The sequence below is a fragment of the Bufo gargarizans genome, chromosome 9 (assembly GCF_014858855.1).
Source record: "Bufo gargarizans isolate SCDJY-AF-19 chromosome 9, ASM1485885v1, whole genome shotgun sequence".
NCBI classification, from domain to species: Eukaryota; Metazoa; Chordata; class Amphibia; order Anura; family Bufonidae; genus Bufo; species Bufo gargarizans.
Window position 1 is genome coordinate 178308898 of NC_058088.1, and position 25278 is coordinate 178334175.

Genomic DNA, 25278 nt, shown 5'->3' on the forward strand with positions numbered 1-25278 from the left:
ACATTGGTGTCAATCAGACCCTATAGGCACTGTGCATTCAGGCAGGGGTGCCGTGCATATTGTACCAGGGACCCTGTGTGTCAGTAAAGGGGTCCTATGCGCCCACCTACACTATACAGGGGTCCCAATGGGTGCAGACGGTAAAGGATCCCATACACACTGCATACAGTACACTGAGCGCCGTCTGCCAGGGACATGACCTATACTCTAGTAGTGCAAGAGATCAACGTGAGCATGAAATAAGGGGTCCGAAGCAGATTACAGGGGACCCTGTGTGTGAATTCAGCAAGGGGTCTTATGCACCCACCTACACTATACACTCAGTATAGGGGGTCCCGTGCATATTGTACTGTACTAAGGACCCTGTGTGCACTCAGTATAGGGGGTCCCATGCATTCTGTACCAGGGACCCTATGAGTACATTCAGTATAGGGGGTCCCATGCATACTGTACCAGGGACCCTGTCAGTGCAATCAGTATAGGGGGTCCCGTGCATATTGTACTGTACAAGGGACCCTGTGAGTGCATTCAGTATAGGGGGTCCCATGCATATTGCACTGTACCAGGGACCCTGTGTGCCCTCAGTATAGGGGGTCCCATGTATACTGTACTGTACCAGGGACCCTGTGAGTGCATTTAGTATAGGGGGTCCCATGCATACTGTACTGTACCAGGGACCCTGTCAGTGCACTCAGTATAGGGGGTCCCATGTATACTGTACCAGGGACCCTGTGTGCACTCAGTATAGGGGGTCCCATGCATACTGTACTGTACCAGGGACCCTGTGTGCACTCAGTATAGGGGGTCCCATGTATACTGTACTGTACCAGGGACCCTGTGTGCACTCAGTATAGGGGGTTCCATGCATACTGTACTGTACCAGGGACCCTGTGTGCATTCAGTATAGAGGGTCCCATGCATACTGTACTGTACCAGGGACCCTGTCAGTGCACTCAGTATAGGGGGTCCCATGTATACTGTACTGTACCAGGGACCCTGTGTGCACTCAGTATAGGGGGTCCCATGTATACTGTACTGTACCAGGGACCCTGTCAGTGCACTCAGTATAGGGGGTCCCATGTATACTGTACTGTACCAGGGACCCTGTGTGCACTCAGTATAGGGGGTCCCATGCATACTGTACTGTACCAGGGACCCTGTGTGCACTCAGTATAGGGGGTCCCATGTATACTGTACTGTACCAGGGACCCTGTCAGTGCACTCAGTATAGGGGGTCCCATGCATACTGTACCAGGGACCCTGTCAGTGCACTCAGTATAGGGGGTCCCATGCATACTGTACTGTACCAGGGACCCTGTCAGTGAACTCAGTATAGGGGGTCCCATGCATACTGTACTGTACCAGGGACCCTGTCAGTGCACTCAGTATAGGGGGTCCCATGTATATTGTACTGTACCAGGGACCCTGTGTGCACTCAGTATAGGGGGTCCCATGCATACTGTACCAGGGACCCTGTCAGTGCACTCAGTATAGGGGGTCCCATGTATACTGTACTGTAGCAGGGACCCTGTGTGCACTCAGTATAGGGGGTCCCATGTATACTGTACTGTAGCAGGGACCCTGTGTGCACTCAGTATAGGGGGTCCCATGTATACTGTACTGTAGCAGGGACCCTGTGTGCACTCAGTATAGGGGGTCCCATGCATACTGTACTGTACCAGGGACCCTGTCAGTGCACTCAGTATAGGGGGTCCCATGCATTCTGTACCAGGGACCCTGTGTGCACTCAGTATAGGGGGTCCCATGTATACTGTACTGTACCAGGGACCCTGTGTGCACTCAGTATAGGGGGTCCCATGCATTCTGTACCAGGGACCCTGTCAGTGCACTCAGTATAGGGGCCCCATGCACCCACCCATCGGACCCTACACATACATGTCATGCAGCCATAAGGGGCCACCCTCGGGGCCCCCACTTCTGCCTCCCCCGCCCCGGAGCCCCTTCCTCCCGTACTCACCCCCTGGAAGCGGCTGCTCGGATTCTGGAGCCCGGGTCAGATACCGGCTCCATCACGGTTACTTCATTCTCTCGGTCGGGGCTTTACGTCCATCGGAGTGAGAGCATCACGTCCCGCTGTGGGCACCGGACTGGTGCAAGTGCCACTCACCCCCCGGGGACCCGGCATGTAGCTTGGGAGGGAGGCAGTGGGCAGGACTGGGGTGAGCGGGGACCCATGGCAGCCTGGCCCCTGGCGGGTCTCTGTGCGCCCCCTCTTCTTACTTTAGGGGGCCCCTGAGCAGCCGGCACACGGAGATTCCTCCCTGCTGGACCCGAGACACAGGGAAAGGAAGGCTCCCAGAAAGGCGCTGGATATAACGCGGAGCCTCTGCGCTCGGCTGCCCTCTAGCGGCCACAGGCCAGCACTGCACCCTGCATTCTCTCATCCAAATTTAAAGGAACTTTTTTTTTTTTTTTATCCCTTTGAAATGTTTTTTTTTTATTCATCAAACAGGGTATTTCTGTACAAGAGCATACTGTCCATGATTACAAGTTTCCATGCTTGGAACAGCAGAATAGAACTCCTCTTGTGCTGCATTACTCCAGGCGCCTACTTTTCCACTTGGATATCCAGACAGCTAGTGAATGAGGCTCAGATACCTGCCATGTCCCCTCTAACATTGCTGGTAACGGGGGATTCGCTTACAGATGATCACTAATTAGAATCAGTTGAGATTTTTGACAGGAGTGTGATAAGAGTCACAGGGCAGGGGGAGGGGGTCCTATGTGCGACCATCATCCGCAGTCAGGACTCCCATCATTCAGATGCACTTTTATATCAACTGTAGCGACGAAGAAGGGGGAATAAAGATTAATGTATACTATACTATGTATACTAATAGATACTGCTCCCTATTGCAGCCTGATCATTACTGTATACTAGTAGATACTGCTCCCTACCGCAGCCTGGCACTGATCATTACTGTATACTAGTAGATACTGCTCCCTACTGCAGCCTGATCATTACTGTATACTAGTAGATACTGCTCCCTACTGCAGCCTGATCATTACTGTATACTAGTAGATACTGCTCCCTACTGCAGCCTGATCATTACTGTATACTAGTAGATACTGCTCCCTACTTCAGCCTGATCATTACTGTATACTAGTAGATACTGCTCCCTACTGCAGCCTGATCATTACTGTATACTAGTATATATCGCTCCCTACTGCAGCCTGATCATTACTGTATACTAGTATATATCACTCCTTGCTGCAGCCTGGCACTGATCATTACTGTATACTAGTAGTTACTTGTCCCTACTGCAGCCTGGCACTGATCATTACTGTATACTAGTAGATACTGCTCCCTACTGCAGCCTGATCATTACTGTATACTAGTAGATACTGCTCCCTACCGCAGCCTGGCACTGATCATTACTGTATACTAGTAGATACTGCTCCCTACTGCAGCCTGGCACTGATCATTACTGTATACTAGTAGATACTGTTCCCTACTGCAGCCTGGCACTGATCATTACTGTATACTAGTAGATACTGTTACCTACTGCAGCCTGGCACTGATTATTACTGTATACTAGTAGATACTGCTCCCTACTGCAGCCTGGCACTGATCATTACTGTATACTAGTAGATACTGTTACCTACTGCAGCCTGGCACTGATCATTACTATATACTAGTAGATACTGCTCCCTACTGCAGCCTGGCACTGATCATTACTGTATACTAGTAGATACTGCTCCCTACTGCAGCCTGGCACTGATCATTACTGTATACTAGTAGATACTGCTCCCTACTGCAGCCTGGCACTGATCATTACTGTATACTAGTAGATACTGCTCCCTACTGCAGCCTGGCACTGATCATTACTGTATACTAGTAGATATCGCTCCCTACTGCAGCCTGATCATTACTGTATACTAGTAGATATCACTCCTTGCTGCAGCCTGGCACTGATCATTACTGTATACTAGTAGATACTGCTCCCTACTGCAGCCTGATCATTACTGTATACTAGTAGATACTGCTCCCTACTGCAGCCTGATCATTACTGTATACTAGTATATATCGCTCCCTACTGCAGCCTGATCATTACTGTATACTAGTATATATCACTCCTTGCTGCAGCCTGGCACTGATCATTACTGTATACTAGTAGTTACTTGTCCCTACTGCAGCCTGGCACTGATCATTACTGTATACTAGTAGATACTGCTCCCTACTGCAGCCTGGCACTGATCATTACTGTATACTAGTAGATACTGCTCCCTACTGCAGCCTGGCACTGATCATTACTGTATACTAGTAGATACTGCTCCCTACTGCAGCCTGATCATTACTGTATACTAGTTACTTGTCCCTACTGAAGCCTGGCACTAATCATTACTGTATACTAGTAGATACTGCTCCCTACTGCTGCCTGGCACTGATTATTACTGTATACTAGTAGATACTGTTACCTACTGCAGCCTGGCACTGATCATTAATGTATACTAGTAGATACTGTTACCTACTGCAGCCTGGCACTGATCATTACTGTATACTAGTAGATACTGCTCCCTACTGCAGCCTGGCACTGATCATTACTGTATACTAGTATATATTGCTCCCTACTGCTGCCTGGCATTGATCATTACTGTATACTAGTAGTTACTTGTCCCTACTGCTGCCTGGCACTGATCATTACTGTATACTAGTAGTTACTTGTCCCTACTGAAGCCTGGCACTAATCATTACTGTATACTAGTAGATACTGCTCCCTACTGCTGCCTGGCACTGATTATTACTGTATACTAGTAGATACTGTTACCTACTGCAGCCTGACACTGATCATTACTGTATACTAGTAGTTACTTGTCCCTACTGAAGCCTGGCACTAATCATTACTGTATACTAGTAGATACTGCTCCCTACTGCTGCCTGGCACTGATTATTGCTGTATACTAGTAGATACTGTTACCTACTGCAGTCTGGCACTGATCATTACTGTATACTAGTAGTTACTTGTCCCTACTGCAGCCTGGCACTGATCATTACTGTATACTAGTAGATACTGCTCCCTACTGCAGCCCGACACTGATCATTACTGTATAGTAGTAGATACCTCTCCATACTGCAGCCTGGCAATGGAAATTACTGTATACTAGTAGATACTGCTCCCTACTGCTGCCTGGCACTGATCATTACTGTATACTAGTAGTTACTTGTCCCTACTGAAGCCTGGCACTGATCATTACTGTATTTGTATACTAGTAGATACTGCTCCCTACTGCAGCCCGACACTGATCATTACTGTATAGTAGTAGATACCTCTCCCTACTGCAGCCTGGCAATGGAAATTACTGTATACAAGTAGATACTGCTCCCTACCGCAGTCTGACACTGATCATTACTATATACTAGTAGATACTTCTTCCTACTGCAGCCTGGCACTGATCATTAATGTAAACTAGTAGTTACTTGTCGCTACTGAAGCCTGGCACTGATCATTACTGTATACTAGTATATATCGCTCCCTACTGCTGCCTGGCACTGATCATTACTGTATACTAGTAGTAACTTGTCCCTACTGGAGACTGACACTGATCATTACTGTATACTAGTAGATATTGCTCCCTACTGCAGCCTGGCACTGATCATTACTGTATACTAGTAGTTACTTGTCCCTACTGAAGCTTGGCACTGATCATTACTGTGTACTAGTAGTTACTTGTCCCTACTAAAGCCTGGCACTAATCATTACTGTATACTAGTAGTAACTTGTCCCTACTGCAGCCTGGCACTGATCATTACTGTATACTAGTAGATACTGCTCCCTACTGCTGCCTGGCACTGATTATTACTGTATACTAGTAGTTACTTGTCCCTACTGCATCCTGGCACTGATCATTACTGTATACTAGTAGTTACTTGTCCCTACTGCAGCCGGACACTGATCATTACTGTATAGTAGTAGATACTACTCCCATCTGCAGTCTGGCACTGATCATTACTGTATACTAGTAGATACTACTCCCTACTGCAGCCTGGCACTGAACATTACTGTATACTAGTAGATACCGCTCCCTACTGAAGCCTGGCACTGATCATTACTGTATACTAGTAGTTACTTGTCCCTACTGCAGCCTGGCACTGATCATTACTGTATACTAGTAGATACCTCTCCCTACTGCAGCCTGGCAATGGAAATTACTGTATACTAGTAGATACTGCTCCCTACTGAAGCCTGGCACTGATCATTACTGTATACTAGTAGATATCGCTCCCTACTGCAGTCTGGCACTGATCATTACTGTATACTAGTAGATACTGTTACCTACTGCAGCCTGGCACTGATCATTACTGTATACTAGTAGTTACTTGTCCCTACTGAAGCCTGGCACTGATCATTACTGTATACTAGTAGTTACTTGTCCCTACTGAAGCCTGGCACTGATTATTACTGTATACTAGTAGTTACTTGTCCCTACTAAAGCCTGGCACTGATCATTACTGTATTTGTATACTAGTAGATACTGCTCCCTACTGCAGCCCGACACTGATCATTACTGTATAGTAGTAGATACTACTCCCATCTGCAGCCTGGCACTGATCATTACTGTATACTAGTAGATACCTCTCCCTACTGCAGCCTGGCAATGGAAATTACTGTATACTAGTAGATACTGCTCCCTACTGCAGTCTGACACTGATCATTACTATATACTAGTAGATACTTCTTCCTACTGCAGCCTGGCACTGATCATTACTGTATACTAGTAGATACTGTTACCTACTGCAGCCTGGCACTGATCATTAATGTATACTAGTAGTTACTTGTCCCTACTGAAGCCTGGCACTGATCATTACTGTATACTAGTATATATTGCTCCCTACTGCTGCCTGGCACTGATCATTACTGTATACTAGTAGTTACTTGTCCCTACTGAAGCCTGGCACTGATCATTACTGTATACTAGTAGTTACTTGTCCATACTAAAGCCTGGCACTAATCATTACTGTATACTAGTAGATACTGCTCCCTACTGCAGCCTGGCACTGATCATTACTGTATACTAGTAGATATCGCTCCCTACTGCTGCCTGGCACTGATCATTACTGTATACTAGTAGTTACTTGTCCCTACTAAAGCCTGGCACTAATCATTACTGTATACTAGTAGATACTGCTCCCTACTGCAGCCTGGCACTGATCATTACTGTATACTAGTAGATATCGCTCCCTACTGCAGTCTGGCACTGATCATTACTGTATACTAGTAGTTACTTGTCCCTACTGAAGCCTGGCACTGATCATTACTGTATACTAGTAGTTACTTGTCCCTACTGAAGCCTGGCACTAATTATTACTGTATACTAGTAGTTACTTGTCCCTACTAAAGCCTGGCACTGATCATTACTGTATTTGTATACTAGTAGATACTGCTCCCTACTGCAGCCCGACACTGATCATTACTGTATAGTAGTAGATACTACTCCCATCTGCAGCCTGGCACTGATCATTACTGTATACTAGTAGATATCGCTCCCTACTGCAGCCTGGCACTGATCATTACTGTATACTAGTAGTTACTTGTCGCTACTGAAGCCTAGCACTGATCATTACTGTATACTAGTATATATCGCTCCCTACTGCAGCCTGGCACTGATCATTACTGTATACTAGTAGTTACTTGTCCCTACTGAAGCCTAGCACTGATCATTACTGTATACTAGTATATATCGCTCCCTACTGCAGCCAGGCACTGATCCTTACTGTATACTGGTAGATACTGCTCCCTACTGCAGATTGGCACTGATCATTACTGCATACTAGTAAATACTTCTTCCTACTGCAGCCTGGCACTGATGATTACTGTATACTAGTAGTTACTTGTCCCTACTGCAGCCTGGCACTGAACATTACTGTATACTAGTAGATACTGCTCTCTACTGCAGCCTGGCACTAATCATTACTGTATACTAGTAGTTACTTGTCCCTACTGCAGCCTGGCACTGATCATTACTGTATACTAGTAGATACTGCTCCCTACTGCAGCCTGGCAATGGAAATTACTGTATACTAGTAGATACTTCTCTCTACTGCAGCCTGGCACTGATCATTACTGTATACTAGTAGATACTTCTCTCTACTGAAGCCTAGCACTGATCATTACTGTATACTAGTATATATCGCTCCCTACTGCAGCCTGGCACTGATCATTACTGTATACTAGTAGTTACTTGTCCCTACTGAAGCCTAGCACTGATCATTACTGTATACTAGTATATATCGCTCCCTACTGCAGCCAGGCACTGATCCTTACTGTATACTGGTAGATACTGCTCCCTACTGCAGATTGGCACTGATCATTACTGCATACTAGTAAATACTTCTTCCTACTGCAGCCTGGCACTGATGATTACTGTATACTAGTAGTTACTTGTCCCTACTGCAGCCTGGCACTGAACATTACTGTATACTAGTAGATACTGCTCCCTACTGCAGCATGGCACTGATCATTACTGTATTCTAGTAGATACTTCTCCCTACTTCAGCCTGGCACTGATCATTACTGTATACTAGTATATATCGCTCCCTACTTCAGCATGGTACTGATCATTACTGTATACTAGTAAAAACTTCTCCCTACTGCAGCCTGGCACTGATTATTACTGTATACTAGTAGATACTGCTCCCTACTGCAGCCTGGCACTGATCATTGCTGTATACTAGTAGATACTGCTCCCTACTGCAGCCTGGCACTGAACATTACTGTATACCAGTAGATACTACTCCCTACTGCAGCCTGGCACTGAACATTACTGTATACCAGTAGATACTACTCCCTACTGCAGCCTGGCACTGAACATTACTGTAAACTAGTAGATACTTCTCTCTACTGCAGCCTGGCACTGAACATTACTGTATACTAGTAGTTACTTCTCCCTACTGCAGCCGGGCACTGATCCTTACTGTATACTAGTAGATATCGCTCCCTACTGCATTCTGGCACTGAACATTACTGTATACCAGTAGATACTACTCCCTACTGCAGCCTGGCACTGAACATTACTGTATACTAGTAGATACTTCTCTCTACTGCAGCCTGGCACTGAACATTACTGTATACTAGTAGATACTTCTCTCTACTGCAGCCTGGCACTGATCATTACTGTATACTAGTAGATACTGCTCCCTACTGCAGCCTGGCACTGATCATTACTGTATACTAGTAGTTACTTGTCCCTACTGCAGCCTGGCACTGATCATTACTGTATACTAGTAGATACTGCTCCCTACTGCAGCCTGGCAATGGAAATTACTGTATACTAGTAGATACTTCTCTCTACTGCAGCCTGGCACTGATCATTACTGTATACTAGTAGATACTTCTCTCTACTGCAGCCTGGCACTGAACATTACTGTATACTAGTAGATACTTCTCTCTACTGCAGCCTGGCACTGAACATTACTGTATACTAGTAGATACTGCTCCCTACTGCAGCCTGGCACTGAACATTACTGTATACCAGTAGATACTACTCCCTACTGAAGCCTGGCACTGATCATTACTGTATACTAGTAGATACTTCTCTCTACTGCAGCCTGGCACTGAACATTACTGTATACTAGTAGATACTTCTCTCTACTGCAGCCTGGCACTGAACATTACTGTATACTAGTAGATACTTCTCCCTACTGCAGCCTGGCACTGATCATTACTGCACACATCCACTGTCTCTTCATTCATACAGTCAGGTACATGTCTCTACTGTAGGCACAGAAATTTGGATTTGCTCTATTTTAATGCAAAAGAAGCGTCATTAAACCCACGTGTATTTTTATGTATATCACATGCATTTTTACAACATGATTTAGGCTACTTTCACACTTGCGGCAGAGAGATCCGGCAAGCAGTTCCATCGCCGGAACTGCCTGCCGGATCAGGCAAAATGTATGCAAACTGATGGCATTAGTAAGACTGATCAGGATCCTCATCAGTCTTAAAAATGCCTGATCAGTCGAAAAAATGCATTGGAATGCCGGATCCGTCTTTCCGGTGTCATCCGGCAAAACGGACCCGGCATTTATTTTTTTCAATTTTTTTTCAGTCTGCGCATGCGCAGACCGGAAGGACGGGTCCGGCACTAATACATTCCTATGGGAAAAAATGCCGGATCCGGCATTCAGGCAAGTCTTCAGTTTTTTTCGCCGGAGAGAAAACCGTAGCATGCTACGGTTTTCTCTTTTGCCTGATCAGTCAAAACAACTGAACTGAAGACATCCTGATGCATCCTGAACGGATTACTCTCCATTCAGAATGCATGGGGATACGCCTGATCAGTTCTTTTCCGGTATAGAGCCCCTGTGACCGAACTCTATGCCGGAAAAGAAAAACACAAGTGTGAAAGTAGCCTTAGTGGTACTTACACGTGAAATGTTTTTTGTTTGTTTTTTCAGGCGTTTCCTTATAGATAAGGAGATGGAAAAACTTCCACATTCATGCTACCACAGACACAAAAAAGTACTAAAACTCAAAAAGAAAAATGCAAGTGTGTTCTCTGCTTCATATTTCCTATAGATTTTCAATTGATAACGGGAGCTGACATTTATTTTTATTTTTTTCGCACAAAAAAAACGCAGCAAAAATACAAAAAAAAAACGCACTCAAATACATAAAAATCCTTAAAAACTGAAAACCAGCCTTATACAACCACATACCGGGGCTCCCTACTGCATTCAGATATAGACTGATCTTTACTGTTCTTGCTGCATATAACCAGGCTATGCTCCCTATTTCATACAACCAGTCAGTGCTCCTTACCACAGTCAGCACCGATTCCTACTCCATACAGCTACTGAATGCTCTTTATGGTATCCAGCTAGACACTGCTCCCCATCACAGAATGGCACTGCTACCTGCCACACAAAGACTGTATACAACCTGACACTGCTCCTTACTCCAAGCAGCAATGATTCCTAGTGCATGCAACTGATTGCTCCTCACTGTATAAAGCAACACACTACTCCTACTACATACATAGCGTCAGACACTGCCCCCTAATGCATACAGCCAGACACTGCCCCCTAATGCACACAGCCAGTCACTGCCCCTACTGCGTATAGCCAGACACTGCCCCCTAATGCATACAGCCAGACACTGCCCCCTACTGCGTATAGCCAGACACTGCACCCTGCTAGAAACTGCCCCCTACTGCACACTACCAGACACTGCCCCCTACTGCACACTGCCAGACATTGCCCCCTGCTAGAAACTGCCCCCTACTGCACACTACCAGACACTGCCCCCTACCAGACACTGCCCCCTACTGCACACTGCCAGACATTGCCCCCTACTGCACACTGCCAGTCACTGCATACAGCCAGACACTGACCCCTACTGCACACTGCCAGACATTGCCCCCTACTGCACACTGCCAGTCACTGCATACAGCCAGACATTGCCCCCTACTGCACACAGCCAGACACTGCCCCCTGCTGCACACAGCCAGACACTGCCCTTTACTGCACACAGCCAGACACTGCCCCCTGCTGCACACAGCCAGACACTGCCCCCTGCTGCACACTACCAGACACTGCCCCCTGCTGCACACAGCCAGACACTGCCCTTTACTGCACACAGCCAGACACTGCCCCCTACTGCACACAACCAGACACTGCCCTTTACTGCACACAGCCAGACACTGCCCCCTACTGCACACAGCCAAACACTGCCCCCTACTGCACACAGCCAGACACTGCCCCCTACTGCACACAGCCAGACACTGTTCCTACTCCATACAGCTACTGAATGCTCTTTATGGTATCCAGCTAGACACTGCTCCTTATCACAGAATGGCACTGCTACCTGCCACACAAAGACTGTATACAACCTGACACTGCTCCTTACTACAAGCAGCAATGATTCCTAGTGCATGCAACCGATTGCTCCTTACAGTATAAAGCAACACACTACTCCTACTACATACATAGAGTCAGACACTGCCCCCTACTGCGTATAGCCAGACACTGCACCCTGCTAGAAACTGCCCCCTACTGCACACTACCAGACACTGCCCCCTACCAGACACTGCCCCCTACTGCACACTGCCAGACATTGCCCCCTACTGCACACTGCCAGTCACTGCATACAGCCAGACACTGCCCCCTACTGCACACAGCCAGACACTGCCCTTTACTGCACACAGCCAGACACTGCCCTTTACTGCACACAGCCAGACACTGCCCTTTACTGCACACAGCCAGACACTGCCCCCTACTGCACACAGCCAGACACTGCCCCCTACTGCACACAGCCAGACACTGCCCTTTACTGCACACAGCCAGACACTGCCCCCTACTGCACACAGCCAGACACTGCCCCCTACTGCACACAGCCAGACACTGCCCCCTACTGCACACAGCCAGACACTGCCCCCTACTGCACACAGCCAGACACTGCCCTTTACTGCACACAGCCAGACACTGCCCTTTACTGCACACAGCCAGACACTGCCCTTTACTGCACACAGCCAGACACTGCCCCCTACTGCACACAGCCAGACACTGCCCCCTACTGCACACAGCCAGACACTGCCCCCTACTGCACACAGCCAGACACTGCCCTTTACTGCACACAGCCAGACACTGCCCTTTACTGCACACAGCCAGACACTGCCCTTTACTGCACACAGCCAGACACTGCCCTTTACTGCACACAGCCAGACACTGCCCTTTACTGCACACAGCCAGACACTGCCCTTTACTGCACACAGCCAGACACTGCCCTTTACTGCACACAGCCAGACACTGCCCTTTACTGCACACAGCCAGACACTGCCTTTTACTGCACACAGCCAGACACTGTCCTTTACTGCACACAGCCAGACACTGCCCTTTACTGCACACAGCCAGACACTGTCCTTTACTGCACACAGCCAGACACTGCCCCCTACTGCACACAGCCAGACACTGTCCTTTACTGCACACAGCCAGACACTGCCCCCTACTGCACACAGCCAGACACTGCCCCCTACTGCACACAGCCAGACACTGCCCCCTACTGCACACAGCCAGACACTGCCCCCTACTGCACACAGCCTTACACTGCCCTTTACTGCACACAGCCAGACACTGCCCCCTACTGCACACAGCCAGACACTGCCCTTTACTGCACACAGCCAGACACTGCCCCCTACTGCACACAGCCAGACACTGCCCCCTACTGCACACAGCCAGACACTGCCCCCTACTGCACACAGCCAGACACTGCCCCCTACTGCACACAGCCAGACACTGCCCCCTACTGCACACAGCCAGACACTGCCCCCTACTGCATATCACTTGACTGTTCCTTTGAGCATACACCTTCAGTGACATTATATCAACAACTCTAACCAGTAAAGAGGGGCACAGACATCTCTCGCCCCCTGCACTGTACTGGTCTCTTTTCTTGGATTTGATGGGACTATTGCACAGTTGCCCTGGGTCATTTCTCTTCACACTCTTTATATCTGCAATGGTTGGACCTGATGGTCTTTTTTTTTTTTGGAATTCCTTTTAAGGTCCACAGCGGTATCAGCCATGTGATGTGGGCAACGTGAATTTCTGCTGGACAATCAGTCCCTGTGTTGGAAGGCAGACGCGTTTCGGGGATGCCCAAACCACAGAGGCACGCATCTCAATCCTGTACAACAAGGCATTCATCTGCACTGCATTTAAAACAGGACACTTCTTTCCAGCGCATTGCACATTCCCCTACACAACAGAAAGTGCACTGCATATTCTTCTGCTCCTGCACAGACTCTCCTCTGCACTGTAAGTTCAACAAAACATTCCCGGCAGTGTATACCGTATACAGCCTGCTGTATACTCCACACTGCACACACTTCTAGGCATTCCTCTGCACTGAAAATACCATAAAATGATCATCGGCCCTAGCTATGTATAACCCTGCACCTCCCAGCACTGCACATACTTCCAAATATTCATCAGCACTGCCATACCCCTGCAGTGCACTCCAGCACTGCTCACCTATAGCTGGACATTCCTCTTTATGCATGCCACTGGTCGATTGGTCCTCTGCACATCATATGTCCGGACATTGCTCTGCACTGGGCATACCAATGAAAAATCCAGATAATTGCACTGCACTGAACATGCCTTTATACTGCAACTCAAGCAGGACATTGCTCTGCACTGCACATACCACAGATAATGCCTTATCACTGGATATACAGCAGGACAATCCTGCTCCTCTGGCCGAAAATTCACCAGCACTGCACATAATATCCCTCTGCACTGCATATACGGTAGGGTGGATATACAGCAGGAGAATCCTCCCCCTGCAGCAGAAAATTCACCTGCACTGCACATAATATCCCTCTGCACTGCATATATGGTAGGGTGGATATACAGCAGGACAATCCTCCCCCTGCAGCAGAAAATTCACCTGCACTGTATATAATATCCATCTGCACTGCATATACGGTAGGGTGGATATACAGCAGGAGAATCCTCCCCCTGCAGCAGAAAATTCACCTGCACTGCACTTAATATCCCTCTGCACTGCATATACGGTAGGGTGGATATACAGCAGGACAATGCTTCTCCTGCAGCAGAAAATTCACCTGCACTGCACTTAATATCCCTCTGCACTGCATATATGGTAGGGTATATATTGATAGGCATACAGGTGCAAACATATAAAAACATATGGTTGTGCACTGCAATATATGTTACACTGCACTGCATTATACATGTTGACGATACACAGACAGGATCATGATGCTTCGGCATACTCATTCATTTCCCAGTCGACCCTCCTCTCATTGGGAACCAACCCCTAGAGGGGTCAGGATATATGGCGTGCATACAGATACACATCGCTCTGCATTACCTAGAGGCAACGCTGCTCTGCACCGTGCACAGAGCTCCGCACTGTCCTGCACATACAAGTCACAGTGTCCTGCGAGGTTAGGTCTGTACTGCACACAGGCTCACATTGTTCTGCGCATTCCCCAGGTTTACACTGCCCCTCAAGTACTCCCATCCAAGTGCTTACAACGAGGCTATGAAATACTACACGGTGGCTTCCCCAGAGCTGGACTACTGACACAGGTCCCGATCTGCGCAGACAGGATCGTCAGTGTCACTGGAGTCTGGGGCTGGTATGGGAACACAATTCTGCGGACTACACGGTCACCATTCTCTGTAACATCTGGGAAACCATTTTTCGGTATTCTGTATCTGGTTGCATCATAATACGTGGTAAGGATTACAGGCTTATCCAGGGACATGGAAAAAAAAAACGTGTGCGGTTACGCAGCTTGCTGCGCGTCATACACGGGATTCCCAGAAATGGGAAACAGGGGACAGGACTGGGGTGAAGGTTAAGGAAATCCTTCTCTACCTGAAACGGTCTCAAAAGGGACCGGTGGGGGCAAATATATTCTACATATGTGTCCGGACCTACAGATACAGTGTGGGGGTTACAGCATTACATCAACGACCACAACTTTTTCGCCATTTATCGCAATCGGTAGTGCATTACTAACACATACTGGACTGGACCTTTCATTTACTGGTGCAGGGGGAAAACCGCTACCAGAATTCATGTATGCATTTTGCGATTTACAAAATGCGCGGATCCGCAAAATACGGACACTGGATGTGTGCATCTCACACGATTCTCGGTCCCTATTGTAGAAATGCCTGTTCTTGTCCACAAAATGGACAAGAATGGTGAACGTTCTACTATTCGCGGAACTTCGCCTGGATACGGACAGCTTAGAGGTAACATCCATGTGCTGCCAGCATTTTCTGCTGCAGCCCTATACAAATGAATGGGTCCGTGTGCGATCTGTGGACTGCACAAAGACCCATTCATTTCTACACAAAAAAAAAACGGATGTCCTCCGTGTGCTGTCCATAATCCATAGGTCCGTTTTTTTCCGGATGAGAATAGTCATTTCTTCTGACAGGAGTGCGAAAAATGTGGATCCCTGGGTTTGCGGACCCAATACTGACACGGTCGTGTGCATGAGCCAAAAAATTTTACTTGTTAAATAGAATCCTTCTTCCTTGCCACCCAGATTATTACTCTTTTACAACACAAAATTATCGTTGGCGATACGTTGTATCGATCTTCGAGGGCGCGTAATATAGGTCTCCGTTACAAAATCACCAAAAAAAAAGTATTTTGATGGCGATAAAATATATTTTTGCGCTACAAAATTCAATGCATCCCACGCTGCGTGCAAAGGACTCCGATCTGACATAAAAGTAAAGATTGAGGCGCGAAAAACCCACACAAATGACTAAACACCTGCAGAGCCATATCAACCCTGCATTATCCTTCTCCTGCCATTGTCACGTGGTGGGCTTTCCCTGTCATGATCTAATTTTCCAAAATGTAGCGCTTAGAAATACAGAGCTTGAGATATATATATATAAAACACTATACAGCTTTATAAAAAAAAAAAACGGAAATTTGTAAGACGTCCGGTGTAGCAGAGCAGAGTTTGTCACTGGGCATCGTGTGGTTTAACACATGACTAAGGTAAATCCTATCATGACAACCAAAATGACGCTGTAGTTAAGTGCACAGCGTTCAAGACAAATTCAGCTCTGCTACATCGCGATAGTAGAATGGCACTTACTTGGTGGCTTGGTGAGAAGTACAATCTCTCCTTCCAGCCCCTAAATTCATTTGTATTCATTTGTCCCAGCAGCTAAGATCTTGCTTCTTTTCCTTGCTTTCTTGTAATTTATTTAATCTTTTTTTTTTTTTTATGGTTTTTGAAGCTTCAAATTGACTCCTGGATAGAGAGTCGAAAAGCACCGTGTGTCTCCTGGGTCATTGGAGAGGCAGGTTCAGCCGCTACTGGAAGGGAAGGTTCTGAAACGGGCAATTATACGCCTGCACTGGTCTTAAACTGGTGTCCTGTGCCTAAGTGGTATGCCTGCTGGATGCTCATTTGACACAGCAAGGCACGAGGGGGGGAAAAAAAAAAAAGTTAAAAAAAGTTAAAAAGTAAAAAAAAAAAAACACAGTCTTTGAAGCGCCTGTCATAGGGGCACATGAAGACGCAGGGTCTTATAAACCTAGCCTTGTCCTTTTAAATAGATGCAGTCAGTATGAGAGGGGCCTTTTTTGTAAAGACCAGGTATCTGGTTTCAGTGCAAACATTTAACTAATAAGCAAAAATCCTGCCTCCGAAAAGGGAGGGTCCTCGTGGCATAGAGGAATACAAGGAGGACCAGTGTCTGTGGACAGAGGCAGCAAACATCTAAGGCGGAGGGCTCCGGGGGTATACAAAGACAAAAACCGTATCATAACAACGGAATGGAAAGCAAGCAGGTTCCTCTGGGAGGGCGGAGGGGGCACCCGGCTCATTCCAGGGGTGCAGGCGGAGGGCAGCGAGCAGGACGCCTGTGTACAAACAAGACATTCACCAGCAAAACGTCGAAGTGGTGGAATACCTTGCAAGGAGCGAAGAACCGATCGTGCTTCCTGACTGCAGTTCAAAGGCTTTGAAGATGATGAGAGTTGTAGTTTAGCCAGTTCTTGGTGTTCTTCAAAGCAAAATAAAAAAAACAAATACGTAAAAATACTGCATGAGTCATGTATAGAAGGTATATATATATAAATTTATAATATACAGATGTAAAGGTAGGGGGGGGGGGGTCAGGAGTCAGGGCAAAAAGCGGCTTGCGCCATACGAGAGGAAAACACGACCCAATGCATTCAATAGTCTCCGTAACCAGGGGCGTGCGCAGATCTCATAGGGCTCCATAGCAAAACTTAGTATCCCCCCTCCCTCCATCCCCCCCAACTGCCGGAGTTTTCGTGTGTCAAATGAAATGGAATGGAAAGATCGACTCCTCAAATTTCTGTTTAATCCGATTTTTTTTTTTTGCCCCAAGTGGAACAGGTGCTTTATCAATATTGCACTCATTCTGAACGCAATATTTACGAGCCCTTCAGGACCCCCACTGTGCATGACCTTCTGGGTTTAAAAATGAGCAGAGTGGGCGCCATAAATGCCAGGTTTCTGACGTTTTAAATAGTAGATACCCGGAGCTAATGTCTGCGATTGGTGATAACACCGATCGCAGACATTTAAACCCTCAGATGCTGCGGTCAGTTGTGACCATGGCACCTAAGGCGGCTTTCCTCGGGTCGGAACGGTTTCCCCGTGCTGAGATCGTGGAAACCGTTCATTGGTGGTAGTAGTCTGGAGCCTGTTCAAAGCTGCACAGGAATATATTAAATCTCTCATAGGCTGCATTTTTAAATAAATGTAATCGATTGGAGAAACTGATGATCACACATTTAAAAAATATTAAAAAAAAACATTTGCTATATATAAAAATATATATAAAATATAAAAATATATATATATAAAATATAAATATATATAAAAATATATTAAAAAAATTTCTCCTTTGCCCATATTAAAAATAAATAAATAAAGATCATAGGCATCTTTGTGTCCCAAAACGCCCTATTGCAATATACATTTTTTCATTAAAACTCAAGAAAAACTATACAAATGTGGTATCACTGTATTCATACCAACCTGGAGAATGAAGGGCGTTGGTCAATTTTACAGCATAGTGTTGTAAAAACGAAACCCATAAAATTGTGACTAAATTGTGTTGATTTTTTTCTTCCAATTCCACCCTATTTGGAATTTACTTCCAACTTCCCACTACATCATACGCAATATAAAATGGTGCCATTAAAAAGTGAGACAAAAACAAAACAAAAAAACATGCCCTCATATGGCTATGTGAACGGAAAAATAAAAAGGAACCACAAAAACGGAAAATGGTCTGGTCCTGAAAGGGTTAATGTATTTACTCCGGACATCTGGCATAGACATATTGATAAATGCACTTCCTTTAATTTTGTCAACCTGCAGCCACCACTAGGGGGAGCTCAGTACATAGGAAATTATTCAGTTACCGTTGATTCGGAACTCCCCCTAGTGGAGGCTGCTGGAATGTACGTCAGGAACAGGAGAAGCAGCTCAATATGGGACCCTCACTCTGGGCCCCATAGCAATCATGTAGTCCGTCTCCATGGTAGATACCCCACTGAATGGGATGTTTTAAAGAGTCTCCCATTCAGGACCCTCATTTATTAATGCCAGAGTGGATAGCATCTTTTGTTTTAAAGGAACCATCATTGGCAAGTATTACACGGACAGACAGCTGATTTACATTGTAGCTGTGTAATACTTCCTGTCACCTGTGGTGGCGCTGCAGAGAAACGGAATACTAGGTTCGCAGTGCCCCCGCAATCTACAGCAGATGTCAGGGGGTTTCAGCGGTGTGACAATCTGTGATCATCTTATCATTCCTTACATTTTTTGGGATAATCCTTAAAGGGGTTTTCCAGGTGTTTAATAATGGAGACCTACCCCAAGGGGCCACAGCCACAGTTGATCGGCGGGGGTCCCAGGAGTGACCAAGTGATGCAAGCCATCAATATCAACCCCTTTAAAGGGGTTGTCTAGTTTAGAAACCCCATTGTCACACACCCTTTTAGAGAATTCCTAGTTAATCCGCTGTTTTGGATCTTCATCTCATGGTTATAAAGAGTGTCTCTCGCCCTGGAGGACCCGTCCCGTCCTGCATCCCACAGACAAGCCATGGGTTGGAATGGACACTGTGTGGTGCATTATTTCCCCTGTGGGGGCGCTGCAGGGAGACTAAACACTTAGACTGACCACACCCGTGAGATTTCTGTAGGTAGAATGCTTGTCATCTCTTTCAATACCCCCATAAAAAGGCATGCTTGGCTCGGCCGGGCATGCATGTGTGTGCTGTGAATGGAGAAGATGGTGCCAGGCAAAAAGGGTCAGTCATAAAAGTCCGTTGGAGCGCTACCCCTTAAATTCTCTCTCCCCAGATGCCGCCCCCATAGTCGTTACCCGACACAACCTGTCATCATGGGATTTCAGTAATTGCTGTCTGCTCGGCCACAACAGTCTCATCGATGGTGTTTACTGGTGGAGACATGTCCAAGGGCAAACACGTCTTGGGCCGCATTCATGGACTTCAAAGTCCAGGGTGATTAGTACAAGGACGCGTCTCCTCAGCCTAGCAGTTAGTACGGGGAGGCCTGTCATTAGTCGGACTTGTTGAAGCACCTTTAGAAGGAGCGCGGCGCTTCTGCCCAGTTGCGTCTGATGTCATTCTCACCTTCCTGAGAATTCCCATCACACACAGTCAGTGACTGGACAGGCTGGCGACACAATAACCGCACTGTGTGGCAGGAGTATTTATAGATGGACGCAACCACATCCATACGGATAGCACTAAGGTCAATGGGGGGGGGGCTGCACATAAATGTCTCTGTCGTGATCGTGCCAAAAGGGGGTGGGGGTCTGACTCCCGGCAACCCCGAAAATCAGCCATTGAGCGATGTTTGTCGGTCACGCAGCTCAGAGCCATTCAAGTGTATGGGGCAGAGCTGCAATACCAAGCACAGCCACTATACAATGGACAGCGCTGTGCTTGGTAAGATGTGAGGAGGTCTCGTCAAACAGCTGATCGGCGGGGGTCTCGGGTGTCAGATCCCCACCGACCTGATATTAATGACTTTATTAGGCCATCAATACTGAACTCCTGGAAAACCCATTTAAACTTTTCAATGCCTGAGGAGTAGTCCCGCTGGCCAGCTTTCTAACCTCTTCTGTGTTGTAAATGCCAGAGCTTATCTTCCCAACAATAAAAGGATTGGGCATGTTGAAATGCAATATACCTGAGCCTTGGAAGGCTCCATACACATCGGATGGTTGGGCAGACCTGACGAAATTGTTGAGCTGCGTTATGGAGCCTCTGTGAGTCACCGGATGGTTCCTATAGTAGTTATGCATGTGGGGGAGTCGCGTGTGAGGGCCAGATAGGATGCGGGTGCGTCGTGGAAAAATGCACGATTTTTCCACACAAGTGCAAAATCGGCATGTTTGGTACCCAAACCCAGACTTCTTCACAGTGTAGATTTTATTATTTTCCCTTATAACATGGTTATAAGGGAAAATAATAGCATTCTGAATACAGAATGCATAGTACAATAGCGCTGGAGGGGTTAAAAAAAAATAAAAATAAAATATTTAACTCACCTCATCCACTTGTTCACGCAGCCCAGCTTCTCTTCTGTCTTCTTCTTTGATGCCCAGGAGGAAAAGGACCCGTGGTGACGTCACTGCGCTCATCACATGGTCCATCACATGATCCATCACCTTACGCATTGCACCCGCGCGGAGATCTCACCCGTGTGAAAGAGGCCATAAGCTGCTAACTAATACTGATCATGCAAATCCTTCCATACAGCAGCCAGAAATATCTACTGGAAGCCAAAATCACTATCTGTGGTGAGGACTGGACCTTCTTTAGGGTCCTGTACACACAGAGAATCAGAAAACAGCATGAAACTGCCCTCACCTGATGTCCAAGGGAAACGCTCTATCTATCTACAATATCTATCTAATATCTATCATCTATCTATTGTGACACAGTGTGAGGTTTGATCTGGGAAAACAGGTATTTTCCTCCCAGCATGTGCTGCTGGGCTGATTTACAGCCAGGTGAGGTCAAATACCGGACCAGATTTTAAGTGCCAGTCCGGGTTTTGGCAGCACCTGGCTGTCCTTAAATAGGCAGCTGGGTTCAGAAGCCATGTCTCTGTGTTGGGATCTGGGGCCTGTGCTGGTCTGGAGAGCAGGGACCCGTGTGTCAGGGGAACAGGTGCCTAATGCCTGTATTTGGACTTTCTGAGGCAGAACTGCCACCAAGGTGACTTTTATTTTATTAACTTGCCATTGAGTGTGAACTAACACCAACACTGCAAAAGTAACGTTTTGTTTTTGGCATCATGTGTGAATAAACAATGAAGTTTGAATTACGAACTTGTAATTTGCCTCTGTACTGCGGCCGCTTATCCTAACTACCAGAGTGGAGGATGCGGGCAAGAGCAGTGAGGCTGGCGTGAACGCCGATATTTTTGGGTTCTGCATTTTTCCAGGCACGGTTGTATGTTGTACATTAAACCAGCTGTATTACAACCAGTGCCCCACGACAAAATGGAGGCTGTTGTGAAGGCCCTCATGGAGGCTAATCTGCAGCAGCAAAAGACAAACCTGCACCAACACGAGGCTAATCAGCAGCAGCAGGAGACCAACCAGTTGCTGCTAAAACATGTGATGGCTTTGCAGACAGCAGGAGAAACCCCGAACATCCACGATGCCCGAAAAGCAGTCCGACCCGCTATTCCTAAGATGACCTCCCGCAGACAACATCGATACCTACCTGCCGATGTACGAGAAAGTGGCCATCAGGGAGAAGCTACCCCAAGACCAGTGGGCTGAGGTCGTTGCTCCGTTCCTGGCATCCGATTCCCAGCAGGTGTATGTCGACTTGCCGGATGATCAAGCTGCCGACTACCAAAAAGTAAAGGGTGAGATTTTGGCAAGACTGGGAGTGAATGTGTTGGTTCGGGCCCAGTGGGTACATCAGTGGGGGTTTAAGCCGGCGGAGCCTGCGAGACCCCAGTATTATGACTTACTCCACCTCTTGCAAAAGTGGCTGATATGTTCTGAAGGACTCTGCCAACCCCTCTCCTGCACTGGATCGGCCAGGTGTCTCCTGGCAATGCCCTGGAAATGGTGTACCTGGTGGAGCGCTACGAGACTACCAAGAATCTTAAGTGGGGTTCTTTTGGGAGGGGGGCAGTCAAACCCCGTAAATCTCCATCCCAGACCTGGCAACTTGTACCAACCAAACCCACTCGGGATTTACCCCCTACGAACCTGGCTCTGATAGTCTGCTGGTGGTGTCAGGAGCCTGGGCAGTAAGAGCTGAATGTCCCCATCAGGTGGAACCCATGGATACTAACTATGGCTACCGTCAGTCGTTATATGCCAGGAAGCTGTGTGTAGCAGGTACCCTAGAAACTCTAAACCACTTGTGCCAGGTGGAAGTAGGAGACACTCCAGCGGAGGCTCTGCTGGACGCAGGGAGTCTGGTGTCCCTAGTAAGGGCTCCCCTGGTACAGTCCACAGAGTATACTGGCCGGAAAGTCGGGGTCATGTGCATCCATGGAGACTTAAAAGACTATCTCACCGCCCCCTGGTGTCTCTAACCACAGGGGCCGGCAGGTGGACTCACGAAGAGGCAGTTGCCACATCTTTACACTATAAACTTATAATAGGGAGAGACTTCCCAGCACTGTGGCCTGCTACAAGAGTGACTGATACCTAAGAGACAGGGGTAACCCCAGCAGAGTGGCCTGGCTCCAGGGGGAGGCCAGAACCCTGGGAAACCCGAGGCCAAAGGGCCAGCAGAAAGAGTGACCGCCACTTCGGTGGAAGAGAGGAGGACAACCCCACTGAATGTAATGGTGAGTGACGTGGAGGACTTGCCGCCGGGGCCTGAGCTGGCCGACCTTAATGTCTCTGGGGATAATTTTGGTACCGCACAACACCAGGACCCCACTTCAGAAGTAATGTCACTATATAATATGGAGCTCTAGTCCAACTTCTGCCCCACTGTAGTACACCACAGATGAAGATTAACAATAGGGTCCCTGTTCTATTGTTTCACTATGATCTGTTAACTAACTGATCAATTAGGACCCTACCTACCGCAAAGCTCAAGTCTGGCTGGTAACGGCTACCCTAACTCTACGCGTTTCAAAGACCCTGTTGCGGGCTTTTCATCAGGAGTATTAACGGGTGTGCGGTTATAGTAATAACATTGTAGGGATGGTGCCGGTATCGCCGCACGCTCCAAGTGCAGACGCTTTCTCTGCCAAGCCATCTCGGAGGAGGAGGTGCAGCTAATGTTGCAGCTAGACATCATCGAGGAGTCTAAAAGTGAGTGGGCCAGTCCTATAGTCTTAATACCCAAGCCAGACGGGACTTTACGGTTCTGTAACGATTTTCGTAAACTAAACGAGATGTCAAAATTTGATGTGTATCCTATGCCTCGGGTGGATAAGCTTATGCAGAGGTTAGGACCAGCCCGGTATTTTTCTGTTTTGGACCTCACAAAAGGGTACTGGCAGGTGCCCTTAACGGAGGCTGCCAAAGAGAAAACTGCCTTCATAACACCTGAAGAGCTGTATCAATATAAGGTGCTACCCTTTGGTCTGCATGGCGCCCAAGCCACTTTTCAACAGCTCATGGACATTGTGCTGCATCCACATCGTCAGTACGCTTCGGCTTACCTGGACGATATTGTCATCCACAGAACCGATTGGGAAAGTCACCTACGCAAAGTGCAGGCTGTAGTGGACTCCCTTCAGAAGGCGGGACTTACCGCTAACCCCCAAAAATGTGCAATAGGGTTAGAGGAGACTAAGTACCTGGGGTATGTCATTGGGTGCAGAGTCATCAAACCCCAAGTGAACAAAATTGAGGCAATACAAAATTGGCCCTGACCTGTCACCACTAGGCAAGTAAAGTCATTCCTGGGAATGGTGGGCTATTACATGAGGTTTGTCCCCCACTTTGCTACGGTGGCCGCGCCATTGACAGGGCTCTTGAAGGGACATAAGTCAGTGATGGTTCGCTGGGATGATCAGGCGGAAGAGGCTTTCTCTGCTTTGAAGTTGGCCCTATGCGGGTCCCCGGTTTTGGTGACGCCCGACTTCAAAAGGGAGTTTATAGTACAGACAGACGCCTCCGAAGTAGGCCTCGTGCTGTACTGTCTCAGGAAGTCAACGGGGAGGAGCATCCCATTGTCTTCCTCAGCCGTAAGCTCACCCCAGCCGAGACCCGGTACAGTATAGTAGAGAGAGAGTGCCTTGCTATCAAGTGGGCACTCAAGTCTCTCCGCTATTATTTACTGGGAGAAAATTCCGCCTGGTGACCGACCACTCCACTCTCAAGTGGATGAACCAGGCCAAGGACAGAAATGCCCGGGTCACCCAATGGTTTCTCTCCCTACAAAACTTTAAGTTTTTGGTGGAACACAGGGCAGGCCGGTTACAGGGAAACACGGATGCCCTGTCCCGGGTACACTGTCTGGCATGTGTTCACCCCCTCAGGGTTGAACAAAGGGGGGGGTATGTGACACAGTGAGAAGTTTGATCTGGGAAAACAGGTATTTTCCTCCCAGCATGTGCTGCTGGGCTGATTTACAGCCAGGTGAGGTCATATACCGGACCGGATTTTAAGTGCCGGTCCGGGTTTTGGCAGCACCTGGCTGTCCTTAAATAGGCAGCTGGGCTCAGAAGCCACGTCTGTGTGCTGGGATCTGAGGCCTGTGCTGGGCTGGAGAGCGGAGACTCCTAAAGCCTG

The 25278-nt window shown here is 47.5% G+C and overlaps 1 protein-coding gene across 1 annotated transcript in view; it reads right to left on the minus strand.

Annotated features, from left to right (window-relative positions):
* The window catches only part of COL27A1 (collagen type XXVII alpha 1 chain), a 269697-nt gene extending 267400 nt beyond the window's left edge, over window positions 1–2297 (minus strand). The window contains exon 1 of the mRNA XM_044305696.1: window positions 1979–2297. Coding sequence (XP_044161631.1) covers window positions 1979–2031 — 53 coding nt within the window. The 5' untranslated portion in view covers window positions 2032–2297. The remainder of the gene's footprint in view (window positions 1–1978) is intronic.
* Between the last annotated feature and the right edge of the window lie 22981 nt (window positions 2298–25278).